The 17333-nt window shown below is 31.2% G+C and overlaps 1 protein-coding gene across 1 annotated transcript; it reads right to left on the bottom strand.

The window, feature by feature from the left end:
* Nucleotides 1-13503: 13503 nt before the first annotated feature.
* On the bottom strand, nt 13504-15987 carry LOC115883532. The gene is made up of 7 exons (XM_030901901.1): nt 15891-15987; nt 15643-15826; nt 15238-15571; nt 14303-14454; nt 14009-14201; nt 13724-13907; nt 13504-13674 (listed from the first exon to the last, which is right to left on the bottom strand). Exons 2-7 carry the CDS (start codon nt 15653-15655, stop codon nt 13504-13506), a joined length of 1047 nt encoding a protein of 348 aa, XP_030757761.1. The 5' UTR covers nt 15656-15826; nt 15891-15987.
* Between the last annotated feature and the right edge of the window lie 1346 nt (nt 15988-17333).

Raw genomic sequence — 17333 nt, 5'->3', positions numbered from 1 at the left:
TCTACGAATAGATGCGTTAAATAAAAATTATAAATATTTTAGACCTTCCTGCTTTGCTTAAAATGTACTACTACTAATACTTTTTTATATTATTATAAGAGGAAAATGTACCTAAATAATAAAAAAGGCGAAATCAAATTTTTTTTTCAAATAAAATATCATTATTTTATTTTATATAACTCAAAATAATTACGTTTTTTATCTTCTGCTGTTAGGGTGAGATGCCGACTTAAAGTAATACTTTATATAAAATATACTATATTTTAAATTGTCTTGTCGTAATTCATGAGTACATGATTAGCATTTTCTGCCGCAATTGGGTTTTTAACAATCCTTTTTGTTTTGATATTGTTTCCATCTGTTTACGGTTAATGGTGGTGTAATTATTTAATAGATTTTACACTTTTGCCTTCAAATATGCTTTTTAAACTCTTTAATCAGTCACTTTTTCTAAGAATTGTGACCGGAAGGTACATAGTAGGAATTTAAAAATAATCATAGAGAAAGTTTGATGCTTTTTGATTTTACCTTATTAAGTAACTGTTATCAGGTAGTAATTGTTAATTTTGAAGTTTAACTTGATATAATGTCATTTTTCTAACAGAACTTCAACGGTTTTTGTAGACGATTCTGTAAAAAAAAACTAAAGTGTTCTCGAATAGTTGCATTAAGATATTTTAAATAGTTTTTTCTTTGTGTTTTGTATTTTTTTGCTTTCGACGACGGAAAAAGATATACTTTCCGAAACGTTAAGCATATTTTTGTTCGTTAGGCAAATTTGTTTATTAGTAAACTACTGCTGACAATTAGTCTCCGTTAGATTAACGTAGCAGTGTTTACAAAAAATAACTATTTTATTTTATAGCTTTCGTTACGCAAAATACCTATAGGATTTTTTGAGAGTTGTATCCACCACATAGTTATAGATATTTTTTACATTATTATATTGTTGTAAATATTTTAACTAGCAATGGGAACTATTGAATGAATTAGACTATCGCATGGTTACTGAATGAATGATTTCAACTATCGAATGGCTTTATTCGAATAAAATCATTCATTCATTTGTATACTAAAGCATATGTGACAACCTCGCCGTGCGACTAAATGGTTATCGTTGAGCCACGACTATTGAATGCTTTTGATAAATGAAATTTAGTATTCGTTTGATTTTTGTGTGCGTCAGTGCATATTAGTTCTTCCAAATTTTTATATCTTCGCCTTGTAAATACTGTGCTCTTTATGCGTTTATTAAAATATTTAAAATACTAAAATAGTAGTTTTTTTTATTTAATTGACGATTGTGTGCGTGTGCAAGTGGTCAAAATTTTTCCGAAAATTTGTGTTACGTTTTTTAATGGAAAATTTTGAGAAGTAGCAATTTTTAAGAGAGATGAGATGAACTTATAATTAATTTTAAAAATACGTATTTGTATTTTAGATGTTTTAATAATATGAATATGAATTAGTTGAATTTTGGGGTGAGGAAATTAAATTGAAAGTTTTACACATACCAATTTTAAAAAAAGTTAACGATGTTTGTATTTTGTTTATGCTAATTCTCATGTAGTTTTTGCGAAGAAAGATTTCATTTATTTTTAAAGTAAATGCCAGTAAAAGTAAGTATTATTTTTAAATAGTAATATAAAGTAATATAAATAATTTTGATTTCTAATTTTTTATTTATATTTTCCTTCCATTACACTGCATGCTTGGAAAATTAATAAATGTTTATATTTCATGATTTTAAAATTTGTTGTTAATATAACAAATTAGTTCTGTAATTATTATGATTTAATAAACCAACATTGCCAAAAAATTTAGAGACTATATTATTTTTAAATAGGATCTAATGTACATAATTTTGACTTCTAATTTGTTGTTTATATTTTGCTACTACTTAAAAAAATGTTTATATTAAATTATTTTAAATTTTGTTGTTAATAGGTGAAACAAACTATTACTTTTATTATTATTTATTAAAGCAGTCTTTGCTTAAAAACATTAAAAATCATTTTCCTACATCCAAAATAAAAAGTATTATTGCAGTGTAACAACAGAATATTAATAAATAAATGCAAAATACATAGACATAATATTCCTAAACTAACTAATGCCAAAGAATAATATTCTTTGCTAATATCAACTAATACCAATATATGGCAACAGCGCCCTTTATAATGTATTTTCTGTGTAAATACTAGCACCTCAATAAAAAAAAAATAATGTGTCCTTATCTTTATCTGACTCCGCAAAAAATCAAAGATGCCGGCTTCTTTCATAGCATTGCCACCGACCGCTGTCGGGTTTCTAGGAAAGAAACCTACGTCGCCGGTCGACAACTAAAATCCAGTTTATATTTTATTATAATACATGACGAATAAATGAATTTTATAAATGAATGGTTTTTGCTGCCGAACTACTAGAATACAATATTTCAAGGCAGATGACGCATCTATTCGATAATTTTTATTCGAATAGTTTTCGACGAATATTTTCTTACTAGCTATCGAATTATTCGAATGAATTGAAACTATCAAATGTTTCGATAGTATTCATTCGATAGTTCCCACTACTAATTTTAACATTGTTCTACTACTATTGGTATAAATTGTTATATTTGATAGGAAGCAATAAACAATTATCTACCAATACCTATCTATTAAAAACATATGTATGAGTATTTCAAATAATTGGTTTATTATTATTTATTTTTACTAGACTATCTTGTTTACGGTTTATGCCCACATTTAGACACATTTAACGGATAATAAAAACACCCTAGACTATCTTAAATATCTATTATTTAGCGTATTTACGACCTTTTCAGACAGAAACGGGAACATCGCTAGGTTTTATCAAATATTCACCGGCATCTGAGCCGAAAAGGACATTTTTATTATGTGTTCTAACGATTTTCTTGTGTCCGATATTTCCTACTTGACATACTATGAAAATGTGTCTTTTTATATTTTTTTGTGTCCTTCCTTTGTTTTATAACAAAATTTTATAAAACATTTTCTAAAATTATGTTTAAATTAATAGTTAATTTTGTATAGTAAGATATAAAATTATGTACCTAAAGGTGTTTAGAGAACAATAAAAAAGAATTTACTATATTTTTATTTAAATCATGGGAAATTCAAACACAGCTAGTCTACTTATTTTTTACAATATTTTTTAACTCCCTTAGTATTTCTGAAAGAAAAAGATTACCTTATTTATTTCACTAATTAATACAAAATAAATGTAGGAAAATTAAAAGTTAATTTGTTGATCTTAGTTACTTGAAGCAAATTTAACTTAATATATATTTATTGTACTCATTGTTGAACTACTTTTAGGGTGAAAAACTTGTATACTTAATCTAGAGGTAGATACAAAATTTTATAGAAGAACAAAGTGTTTACTTCTTATTTTTATGTATGTGTTATATATATCTTTTATAGGCACTTAAATACAATTTGTAGTTGCTTTTATACTCATCTATAAGAGGCTTTCTAAATTATGAGATTGGTAAGTTGATTCGCGTTGAGTACTACGGAAAGATATATATTTAGTAGTGTGAGATTTTAGTTACAGAATTTCATTTCATTGTATACTATATAAGATAAATATGGCATTTATTTTTCGATTTTTTTTGTTTACGGATTGTACATTTTTATAAAAGCAATATTCTAGTTAAAGATACACCTTTGATTTGTTTGATGTCTGGTATACAGAGTGATAGCAATCCTTAAATTATTAATAATTTATTTCATACGTGTTTTTATTTGCCCTCACTTTTGGTAGAATAATAGTTTTTTATATTAAAAGAACAAATATGAAGATAAATAAAAAGTATTAAGGTAAGAACTAACTGTTGGTTTTGAGGATCGATTTTAATTTTTGGAAATGCTTATTAATTGCACAGGTACATATAGTTTTGACTTTTTGATTTTTTCAGTATATGTTGTTTTTGCAGGCTTGCCATGTGCAGTTACAGATATTTTTTAATCTGTTAATCTTTACCTATAAGAGAATGATTAGAAAACCACTTTACTAAACCATAAATTTAGCTATAAATAACGTTACGTTTGATTTTTAGAAATTTATATAAACATAAATAGAGTTCTTTATATACAAATTTGGCCCATTGAAAACGTTCCGCAAGGCATAACGACCAGGGTAATTTTTTTTCCAGAAAATTCAAAAAACACACGTCAATTTTGTTTGTGAGGGGGACAACTTTTGCCCCAAAAATTGTGTATAATCTTCAACACTCTAAGCGGGGGTGTCATCCCCCAATTTTTTTTTCAAATGGGAAGGGGGCTCAAGTGGTACCGCAATGAAAAGGGCTCTCTATTCTCTGTACTTTCCCGTTCGTTTTTGAAATCGGTCGAGTCATTGAAAAAATATGAAGGATTGAAATTTGAAAAGTTTATTTAAACATTTATCAGAGTAAATGATAAGGATAAATTCCGTCGACCAATTTGCTGTTTTTTCTTATTATTTCTAGATGTTTACGCATTTTTTCACTTGCCACGATGTTGAACAATCAGGTGCGGTAGTTGCTAGATAGCTGTTCTGTGACTTGTGCGTTGAAGTTCTTCTCAATATCGTTAAACGTTTTAACAATTATGGTGTACTCACTTGCAGAAAAAGTGGAAATAATTGAACTTTATTTTAAAAATAGTGAATGTGGCAGTGGGGTTGCGCAGATATTCAATGAACGCCATTCTGACAAACACCTTTATGGCAAAATTATTCGCGAGTTAGTAGCAAAATTTCGCGAAACTTGTTCCGTTATGAAAAAAAAAGAGGCAGAGGAAAATCTGTAGTAAATGAAGCTATGGAGGTATTCGTATTGGGCCAAGTTGCCATGGATAGTACGCTGAGTACAAGAAAATTAGCCAATGAGACCGGCGTGAATCGTACAAGTGTCCAAAGAATATTAGCTTACTTCGGGTTTCTCTTATTACCGATTCTGAACCGTCCTAGGACTGTGAAGTCATTATTTCATTTGCGCATGCGCTGCCGAGTTCTAGGACCGTTCAGAATCGGTAATAACAAGAACCCGAACAAAGCTATTAAAAAAACACAAGTTCCACCCGTACAAAATTCAGTTGAAACGAACGCGATGTTGATCGTCGCTTGCAATTTTGTGAAACTATGAGTGAACGAGTGGCGAATGATAATTTCCTATTTAATGTGTGTTTTTTGGATGAGTGTACTTTCTTTTTGAACGGTGTAGTTAATCGGCACAACTGTCGGTACTGGGCTGAGGACAACCCCAGGGTTTTCCACGAGGTGCACATACAAAACCCTCAGAAATTGAACGTGTGGGAACGTTGCGGGTCAGTTTAACGATATTGAGAAGAACTTCAACACACAAGTCGCAGAACAGCTATCTAGCAACTACCGCACCTGATCGTTTAACCTTGTGGCAAGCCAGAATAAAATCTAAACGGCAAAAATAAAAAGAAAAACCTCAAATTGGTCGAAGAAATTTATCCTTATCATTTACTCTGATAAATGTTTTAAATAAACTTTTCAAATTTCAATCCTTCATATTTTCTCAATGACTCGACCGATTTTTCAAAAACTAGGCGGAGAAATATAGAGAATAGAAAGCCCTTTTTCATTGCGGCGCCACTTGACCTCCCTTCCCATTTGAAAAAAAGTTGGGGGATGACACCCCCGCTTAGAGGGTTGTATATTTTGCCTTTATCATTTTTGGGGCAAAAAGTTGTCCCCCTCACAAACAAAATTGACGTGTTTTACCTGGCCGTTATGCCTTGCGGAACGTTTCGATGAGCCACTCTGTATAATAATACACAGTGCATCATAGAGTTTATTATAATACAGTTAGAAAAAATTCCAGCGCCGGGGGGCACGTATAGCCGCCCATACTAAAATATGTTAATACAAAGTTGGTAAGCAGTTCTTTAGTTTCAATTATCTCAAAAACTGCGACTATGACTGGACACGATGTTATTACAAATTTTGTTGCAAATATTATTCCTAATCTTAAATTGAAAACCGCGTTTCTTTAGCTACTGTAATTTTGAGTTACGATTTTTAAAATTTAACCCCCTCCCTTCTTCTTACCAAACTTTTGCCGATCTTAATATATACCATACCAACAGATATGGTTGTGAAAAAAATAGTTGGATTTATATTATCTGATGGAATGAAATTTGTTTGATTGAAATGAAGAAATTCATTTAATAACTTTAAATTGTTTAGATAAAAAAATATAAATAAGCTTGTAAATATATAAGGTAATATAAAAATAAAACGTTTATAAAAAAGCATCATCCCTTACAAGAAGAGAAGGTTTATAGGTATGTGATTGAATTGTTTACTATTTAGTTATTGATGTAAGTGTGTGGGGTTTGAACATATAAAAGATGGCCTCTATTTTTTACTCTCCTCTATAGTAATCGTCTAAAAAGCTAAACGGTGACTTGGATGGTTGGACGTAGGATCAAGGCTGTTGTTTCTTTTTTTTTTTTGGGTAAAATTCTGGATGTCGCACCATTACTGACATTTTCAGGTTCATGTTACATTCATGAAAACTTCTTTTGGAGAATAACTGAAGAAAATCCTAACCGTTTATATACGTCAAAGCGAAACAGCTTTTTTACCAAAATCTGGACAAAATCCGAACTTCCCAGAAAAATAATTATGAATTTATTTAGACATGCAGAGGTGTTTCAAAAGAAACATGTGCCATCTCTCGTGGAGAGATTCCTCACACGTATAAATAAGATTTTTAGTTTCTTTCATCTTAACCAATGTTTATATTACTATAACCATAACAAAATAAATGATGAGAGACGACATCCCAAGTAGCATCTATCTCACTTCGAACTAAATCTGACCTGAAGAAATCTGACGTCAGACTTTGTGCAAATTTAGGTCGGGTGCTGGTGATACGACCGGTGTCGTCGCTTTCCTATTAAAAGCGACGTCGTTGGATCAGAGTCGGTAAATTCAACGATCTGTTGACGTACAAAATAACAACGTACCATTTTATTAATTTCCCAACGTGTCGTTCCCACGTTGGCTAGTTCAAGTATATACTTGAACTAGCCCAACGTCTACCGTTGTCCGAATAGGATACGTGTCACTAATAATCCCTAAAGTAACGTCCAATTATATTTTGTTGTATTTATGTTCATATTTATAACCTAATTTACGTATCTCTATTTACGTCTCCGCAAATACAACCCATTAAGTAGCATTTGCGACCTAATGAACATCATGAACATACCCTAATAAAGTTTTTTGTAAACAAATTTAATTTTTTTTTATTATGCCTAAAAAACACTAAAAGGCATTTAGACATTCATCTACATTTTACAAAAAAAGGAGGTCGAGGCTTTGCAAAATAATACTAGTAGTAGTGATGTCTTGCTTCCACCCACGAATACTTTTTATCCGGAAGAGATGCTGCATTACACTGGTGCATCTTAATTTCTTTTAGGGGTTCCGTACCCAATGGGTAAAAATGGGAACCCTATTTCTAAGACTTCGCTGTCCGTCCGTCCGTCTGTCACAAAGGTCTATCTTATGTACCGTTACAGCTAGACAGTTGACATTTTTGCAGATAGTGTATCTATGTTGCCGCTATAAAGAACAAATACTAAAAACAGAATTAAATAGATGTTTATAAATAAAAAAAGTACTTTCACTAAACATTATCGTTTAAGTAAAATTTTACATAGAATATTTCAAGTCCTTGGTTGGCCCGTGGTTAAAGGCGTTAGGACTTAAAGGCGTTGAGCCGTAGCAAGGCATGTTCGAATCGGACTCAAAGGTGACTTTTTTAATCATTTTTTTCTTATTTTTTTCTGAAGGAAATTGGCGTCGGAACAAAACGAATCGGTCTGGTTGTCTGAAGAAAATTGGCGTCGGATCAAAACGAATCGGTCTGGTTGCGGAATCGCCTACAGCAGCCCGGAATTCCGTCACACTAATTATTCACGGTCAGGTATAAAAAAAACGTAAACGCTCGGTTTTTAACTATTTGCTCATAAATCGGAAATACGGTTTATACTTATTTAAATCAAATCTCTAGGACCACGATTTATACTTATTTAAAGTCAAAAACGGAGATACGGTACTTTTACTTATTTAAACTCAAGAATTCGTTTTTTACAGCATCGCTGATAAAATAGATAACGGATCAGAATCGGCTTAAACTCACGAGGTTTACTTACTAAAGGTCACCGGCACTCAGTCTTCCGCTTTCACGCTCCCGTCCCTTAAATAATCTTTCCCGTCTGGAACCACGAACCACGTTTGGTTACCATCGTCCTACGACCCATCAAGATTCCTTACAGTAAAAAGACGGTTTTTACCTGTCGATTCTACAAAAAAAAAAAAAAAAATTTACCAAAAAAAAACTTCAACGTATCCATGCAAATCGAAGAAATATTTAACACAATTTTAACAGCAAATAATTTTAGAATTAAAAATATTTTTCGGTTTTAGACTATCATAACAGTTCTAAAAATAAAATAAACCATACTAAGCTTGTCTTAGAATTATTTGTTACCATAATCCTTCAAAACAAATGAACATATCAAATTCTACTTATATACAGTATGGTTCATAAATCCACAAACGCTATCCGTTCTGGTGATCTATTTTACAATCAGAATATTAACATTAAAAATAAAAAAGTTATGTCCCAAGGCAGGATCGAACCGTGGCTCTTCGGTGTACCAGCGAAATACTTTCGTGGCGAGCTGTCCTGCCGTGTTCGATTTATGTTCACGCCTAGCATTTAACAGATTAAATAAAAATTGGCACGGGTAGCCGCCCATACTAAAAATATGTTAATATCTCGAAAACTGCGACTTTGACTGATGTTATTACAAACTAGGTTTTTCCGCGACTACGTTCGCGTTACACCTCGGATAGTTCATGCATTGATTTAAATGATTTACTTTGTATATAGAGCTAGTAAGCCTTACAAATGCCCTATTTAAACTATGTTTTTTAAGGTTCTAGAGCTACTCGTATTTCATATGAAAGTTATCAATTGTCGATTTTCTGGGTATTATACAGGGCAAGTCATGAATAAGTGCAAATATTTTTCAGGGCTGATAGATCTCGATAAAAAAACATATTTTCTCTTTACCGTTTTTCAAATAATTCTTTCAATTACTTTAAAAATTTCCAAAAATATTTTTGCTTAGAGACACGAGAACCACTGCAGGTTTTCGGGTTTTTCTGTCTTGTAAATTTAATCTACTACCTATCTATGTTACCATATTATCAAGAAATGATGGTTTCTTGTGCAGAACAGGTCCCCACGAAATCGTGGTTTTTTTTAATTTTAATGTGGATCCCATAGTTAATGGAATGGTTTAAAAGAAAAAAAAAAAATTGTTGGATGAACCACTTTTCTACGAAAAAATAATTGAAAATTCAAATTTTCACTACATTTCAATGCGAAAACTCCCTATTATAACCTTCATAAAGACAGTAAAATACAAGGTTATGCACAGTGTTGCTATACTCACCCTGTGTAAAATCGACGAAAACGTTCTACTTTATATTCATTTTTTTTTACATTTGTTTTTTTTTTTTTTTTTCATTAAAATATAATAAACGAGGCAAAACAAAAACACTATAAAAAATAAGTGACAATAAAATCATTACACAGTATTGCTTACAATTGTTTAAAATATATTTTTTCCCGGATTTGTTCAATAAGATTCCGAAATCGATGTGATCTGCGTACTTTCAAACACTCCCCACCAACTACTCACACCCCCAAATAACCAGGCTAACCAATGCATTAACACCACTCAAATAACCAGACTAACCAATGCATTACCACCCTCCAAATAACCAGAATATCTAACCTAACCTAACCAATGCATTAACACCCTCAAAAGCCAGACTAAGCAATGCATTAACACCCTACAAATAACCAGAATATCTAACCTAACCTATCCAATGCATTAACACCCCAAATAACCAGGCTAACAATGCATTAACACCTCCGTCACCAGGCTAACAATGCATTAACACCTCTCAAATAATCAGGCTAACCAATCCATTACCACCCTGCAAATAACCAGCCTATCTAACCTAACCTAACCAATGCATTAACACCCCAAATAACCAGGCTAACCATTACATTAACACCCTCCAAATCACCAGGCTAACCAATGCATTAACACACCTCAAATAATCAGGCTAACCAATGCGTACCACCCTCAAATAACCAGCCCATCTAACCTAACCTAACCAATGCATTAACACCCCCAAATAACCAGGCTAACCAATGCATTAACACCCTCAAATAACCATGCTAACAATGCATTACCACCCTCCAAATAACCAGGCTAACCAATGCATTAACACCCCCAAATAACCAGGCTAACCAATGCATTAACACCCTCAAATAACCAGGCTAACTTAATCATTAACACCCTCAAATAACCAGGCTAACCATTGCATTAACACCCTCAAATAACCAGGCTAACCAATGCATTACCACCTTCCAAATAACCAGGCTGACCTAATTGACCCTAATGACAAAACTTCATTGATTACGCGTCGAAAAAAAGTATATATTAAAAAAAAAAAAAAAAAAAAAAAAAAAAATCCGCAAAATTTTATTTCAGAAATAGCTTTAAAATAATCCACACTAACGAATAAGCTACTAGACAGTTCAATTTTTGTTGCACTAAAGTGATAACTTACCGTTTAAGTCCCTCCACAACAACTTTTATTTCAGAAAATCATATAAAATGACAATTTTATTGACAACGTTGCAAATTCTATGCGAAGGCCATAGATGACATACCGATGATCGATTAACTGTCAATCGAAAAAGTCATAAAATTGCTAGCATGAGCTGATGTAAATAAATATATTTTCTTAATTTTTATGCTTACAAAGAAGATTCGTTACATTTTTGTGCTTAAATTAGATCATTCCACGTCTATATTTCAATTCGGGAACTTAGGCACTTTCGTCATCTTTTTCGGCGCCATATTGGTTTTCACGTATTTCCTGAGTTGATCCATAGATGTAAACATTTAAGGTGCTATCGCTATTAGTAGGGAGCTATTGTATTCATGTTAGCGTTACACCGTTAACGTTAAATTTGGCTTTTGCACTATGTCTACAATGTAAGCTGTAAATATTTATTTTAGTTTATAAATAAATATTAATTTTATGAAAAAGAACTACAAATTTATTCTGAAAAAGTTTTCTAGAACCACAAGAAAAGTATTAATAAGTTAATAGTTAATAATAATAGAAATGATTAAAAATCATGTTCATCATTGTTCTTTACAATCATTCTACTAAATTTATTCTATGTCTAAAAATTAGATTCTACTAAAATTTGAAACACTACATATTAAAATTATGTTTACTGTATTTAGATAAAGTGTAGTGAAGATAAAAGCTAAGATCAAAAAATAGATGTGTTGGCAATATAACATAATGTCAGCAAGATATTCGGGATGTGCAAAAAAACTCTTGGAAATGGGAAAAAACAAGAATATAAATTATATTTCTGAAAAAACTCCCAAATGTACAATAAAACCTGATAAGTACAAAAAAAAATACAACAGACAATACAAGAATATGACTCCATAATACATAACATAATATATACAGTACAAAAATATACCACTAGACATTATAGTAAATATATATTATATTAATATATAAATCTTAAGATACAGGGTGTGTCAACGATAAAGTCCATTATTTTTTTTTTTTTTTTATTTTTATAAATTTCAGCCGAAAAATTAAATTGAATAATTTTAGAGAATGATCATAGTCTAAGATTGGCTGCAGGATTATTACGTTCATCATGTAGATAATCAAATCCTAATTTTAAATATATTTATGAATAGGTGAATACACTTTTAACAGGGTGCCAATGAAAAAGTGGCCGCAACTTAGGAATGTTATATGAGTGCAAACTGAAAGTATATATTAGGATGTATTTGTCGAAATAGTTTAACTTCTACGGGGTGGCTCAAAAATTGAGTGAATTAGGTTATTTTTATTGCATTTTGGCTTCCTTTCTGATCACTTTACATAATCCTAAGATATTATTAAATATGTTTTGTTAGTTTCAGAACAATTACTAAACTAAAAAAAATATTTCAGCCTTTCTTTTTTTAAATACAGAAAATGTCCTGAAATCAAAACTATATTAGGTGTTTACTATATTTATTCTTTACTTAATTTGCTATAAATATCGTAATCTTAAATCATACAAGTTAAAAATTCTATTACCAAATTTTCTAAAATATAAAACAGTTTTTTTTTTCTTTGCTTTTATTTTAAATAGAACCGCTAAAGATTTTTAAATACTTTAAATACAAAAATGTGCATTTTAATTTCTCATCAACAACATAATAGAGTGTTCCATTAAAAGGAAGAACAACTACTTTATATTTTAAGAAAGTTTGCTTATAGGATTTGAACACCCTGTATGGTTTAGATTACGATATTTATAACAGAAGTAGTACCGACATTCCTTGTATTTTTAAAAAATATTTTTAACATTTTGTGTTATAAAAGGCTGAAGTATTTTTATTTATTTATTTAGTACCTAATAGCTCTGAAACTAATAAAACATATTTAATAATATCTTAGGATTATGTAAGTGATCAGAAAAGAAGCCAAAAATGCAATAATATATGTGGTGTTCCATTAAAAAATTTCCGATTCGCTTACTTTTTTGACCCACCTGTAGAAGTTAAATATTTTCATGAAATACTTCCTAATACATACTTTCAGTTTGCATTCATACAATTTTTTATTATAGGGCAACAGATGCCTGACTCACTGTTGCCGGACCCAGATAAAGTAGTAGGAACGACTTCGAACTGTGGCAACCCCTATTTGCGCCAACTTTTTGATTGGCACACTGTTAAAAGTGTATTACCCTATTCACAAATATATATATAAATTATATTTTAATTACATTATGAGCTTAATAATCCTGCAACCTGATCCTGTGCTATCAGGTACACAATTTAAAATTAATTTTAAATAAGAGGGGACTCCAAAAAGTGTGGTAGATATAAAATTTTTTTAATGTAACAACCAATACAATAATTTTTTATTTTATATTTAGATTCTGCCCAGAATTCTATAACCTTTGTATATAAAGATTGATTGTTGATTTATTATATACTGTAGCTATCGCCAATTTAACTGGTATGCCAGCACTGGCATGGTAGTGGCAATATGTAAATACTTTCATACCAGTGATTAGCATAGAAAAGTTTTTACACAATGCCACTACCATGTCGATGCTAACATAACTGACCACAAAATAAATATTAAGAATACTATTAGTTCTAGGTATATAACATTATTTATAATATATATCTGCCTCACTTTTTGGAGTCCCCTCTATATTTAAAATTAATTTACTAATTAAATTTACTCTTTACTCTGTCACTGACTCACACTGTACAACATAAAACAATATGTATGAAAAATAATACTAGACACTAAACACTACACACTTTCTTCTCCCTCAGTTAAATAATTGTCATCTGAATCGGAATCATTCGTGTCGATAATTACAGGTAGAATATCGGAGGCATCAATCAGTTGTTCTTGGGCCCAGGCTTTATCGATTATGCTATTGGTATGTCTGATATAATTCTTCCATTTCTCTGGTGTAACCTAAAATAAAACTTTTAATATAAAATAATCTAAACCACATGTAATCTACCTTCTTAAGTGCTTCTTTCCAAAGACCTAATACTGCATCACTTGTAACAGGATGAATGGCACTAATCTTGGCATCATAGTAGCGCTTGCATTCTGACCATACCATTTCGATGGGATTGTACTGACAATGATATGGAGGAAGTCTCAACACACGATGTCCTTTCTCATTGGCTAATTCGTCCAGTCTGCCAAATAAATGCAATGGAATAAAGTTATAATGTTAAATCAACATATCGCATATACAATTGCATTCATGTCAAAGTAATAAGACTGTTTGTTGACTTACTTGTATTTCTTAGGTGCAACATTCTGCTTGACAATATTCCAAACCTGATCTTTCATTGCCAGAGGTGGTGATTGGATTCCCTTTTCTTGCAAGAAATTAATCAGGGATTCCTTACTCCAACTCTGATTTGGAGTTCTCTCGAAAAGGGTACTGTGGTATGGAGCATTATCCATTATAATCAGAGATGGTTCATCTAAATTTTAGATTACACAATATTAGATTTTCCCATTAAACATAATATAATTTAAAAAAAAATCATAATATAATTCCTAAGAGCTTATTGTGAATTATCACCTAAATTTGGAATTAATTGTTCTTCAAACCACTTTTCAAAATTTGCCGAGTTCATTGAATCATGGTAGTCACCCGATTTAGTGCCTGATTTGAAAACTAAGCTAGCATTCTCCACAAATCCATCTTCTGACCCAGCATGCAATACAATATACCTTAAAAAATCACTATCATACATACCCAAAAATGAAGTACAAGGTACATTTCTTTACCCATGCATTTATTGGTGCACACTTGTTGCTATGCAGATGTAACGTTTTATGTTTTTCTTTGCATTCACTCTTTAGGTTAGAAACATTATCGTTATATCAGCTGTTTACTGCTCATGCACCTTAGACAAGCAAAGAGAGGGGACGCGTAATCGACATCTGCGGCCAATATCAAATTTTGTGATTGGCTCCTAAAGTGTGTGTTTTTTGTATTTTATTTCTTTTTAAAATAAGCTTTTTTTAAAGACTTGAAATAATTATTATTTAAGTATGGTGTTTTGTTGTGCTTACAATTCTAAGATCTGTAATGAGAGAAAGAACTAGGAATCACTTTTCACAAACGGCCTTGGCATGGAGCCTAGCGATTTTCCATCACAAAATTTCTACTGGTAATGCCCGTCCCCCCTTTCCTTGTCTAAGTGATGAACAATACATTTGAAATTTTTTAAATTTAAGTGTAAATCCAGTTGGTATATTAATAACTTAACATTTTTCAAACGTAGAGGTTGTGTCTATTTGTCTATTTTTTGGAAAACTGTTTGAATATTACAATTGGTTTTACACTTAAATTTAAATACAAAAATGAGTTAACTGAGTTGTGCAGTGCATGGCTCATATGTTACTTACTAGAAACAACTTAACAGTTATCATATATTATTGTTTGTATCTCTATTTGTTCCATTCTAACTGACCTATAAGTGAACCAATGAATATGTAAAAAACATGTACCTTACTCCTTCTCCAGATGTTTTACGAACTGTTTGTAGACTGCCATCTTGCCAGCTCTTTTTAAATCCACCCTTACTGTAAATCCAGGTTTCATCAAGAAATACTGGTCTGAAAGAACAATCAGAGATTTGATTTTCTTTATATTGTCGTAAAAATTGCAGTCTCTTCTGTGCAATATATGGCTGCTCCATTAAATACTTCCTGTTAGAATGCTTGCAACTTTGCCATATAAACTGCAAATATTTAAGTCGTTTCCCCAACATAGTCAGAGACAACTGAACATCATCAATGTTTTGAAGGTTTGCTTGCAAAGTTTGTAATGTAATATGTTCCCCTATATAATCCCATACAGTGAAAAATTAGATACATATAACATTAAACAATAATAAATTTATTGTAGCCTACCTGCAGCATACATTGAATAAATACGTGTTCTAATTGTATGTTCATGTATCTTATAAGCAGGAATTCCACAGGACAAAGCAATTCTATGACTTGTTGCTACTTTTTGTTCTTCATCTTTCACGATTCCTCTAGAACTGATTCTTTGCACAGTCGTGCGTGAAATTCCTAAAGCCTCCGATGCTCTCTATAAAACACGTGAATATTTTCGATTTAGTTAAAAAATATTAACTTGATAGTTGTCCAATTACATCGTAAACAGCCGACACAGGCAAAAGGGGTTTTCCAGCATTTTTTCGAGTTTGAAATACTGGATAACTTTTAATATGAGCCGTTGTTCGTTTTCACTAAAACTGGACGGCATTTTAAACACAAATAAATCACAAATAACTCAGTAAACACAGAAAATCTCCCACAAAAATATCAAAAAGTGATAAAAAATCCTCTTTGAGAATTTACGGGAAACTATCGGAACCGTTAAAATTTAACGACAACTTTGACAGTCGGCGTTCCGTATTGTTCAATTTCGGCGGGTAATACAAACACGATGTTTGTCCTTTTCTATTCGTGCTTATCGGACAAGGACGTAAATATTTTATCCGTAATAATAGTGATCAGCATGTGATCAGTATATAAAAAGAATAAAATAATCGTACGATGTAATCAATATAATGGACTTACGTTTTTGACACAAAATTTCCATTTCATGTGATAAACATGGATAAGAGAGAGAATGACAATCTGTGACGAAAGTTCCAAACCTCACGAATTGAACAGTATATAAGGTAATAAAGTACTAATATGTGATGTTTTTACTGAATCCGTGTAGAAAATTTAACATATTTACTGTCCGTCGCCTGTACCTAAAATACGTTTTTTGCCGCTTTTTAAAAATAAAACATTCATCCAACAATTTTATGCTTAAAATATTCGAAGTTTAAGATAATCTTGCAAAAAAATCCCAAAAAAGTGTTAAATGCGTGGGGACCTATTGTGCACAAGAGCCGTTTTAACTAAAACTAAAAAAATCAAAAGGGTTTTCAAAAAATTCCAAATTTTCAAAAAAAAATTTCATGAAAAAACTCATAATCGTGTTTCTGGGGTCAAATAACACTAAATAAAAAAAATGAATTTCAAAAATCTCTTCTAATTCTTTTTGTAGGATTTCATTCTTCTAGACCACATAATAAGGCGTTTTCATACAACAAATTGTTCCGACATAATTTTACTCTCTAAGAGGATGAATTTTTCTAAAATCGTTTTTATTAATAGCTAATTCACTAATGTCGTTTAAACGAACCTTTGTTCTAATATTTATGTATCTAAAGCTGGCTGTATGAACTGATCCCTAAAATATCTAAAAACTTGATATAATCTAACTGACAAACCACTGACAATGACAAATAATTTATTTCTGGAGGTATTGTGTGTAGGTGTTTTTCAGGTATGTTTTATTATTTTTAGTCAATAGGTTAGGGGCTATGGGAGGAGTTAAAAAATTTTAAAAAGTCGTAACTCCAAAATTACAGTAGCTAGCCAAACGCGGTTTTCAATTTAAGATTAAGAATAATATTTGCAACAAATTTGTAAAAACATCAAAATCCAGTCAGTCACAGTTTTTGAGATATTCCGTGTTTCCGTAGTCCGTTTTGAGAAAATCCGTGTGGGGTACTCCAAACTCCCATCGGACGCGA

This window comes from Sitophilus oryzae, unplaced genomic scaffold (genome assembly GCF_002938485.1).
Source record: "Sitophilus oryzae breed Bouriz unplaced genomic scaffold, Soryzae_2.0 scaffold_1940_pilon_pilon, whole genome shotgun sequence".
Taxonomy (NCBI): domain Eukaryota; kingdom Metazoa; phylum Arthropoda; class Insecta; order Coleoptera; family Curculionidae; genus Sitophilus; species Sitophilus oryzae.
Note: the sequence above shows the minus strand (reverse complement) of the source record. Positions and strands in the feature narration are given on the sequence as shown.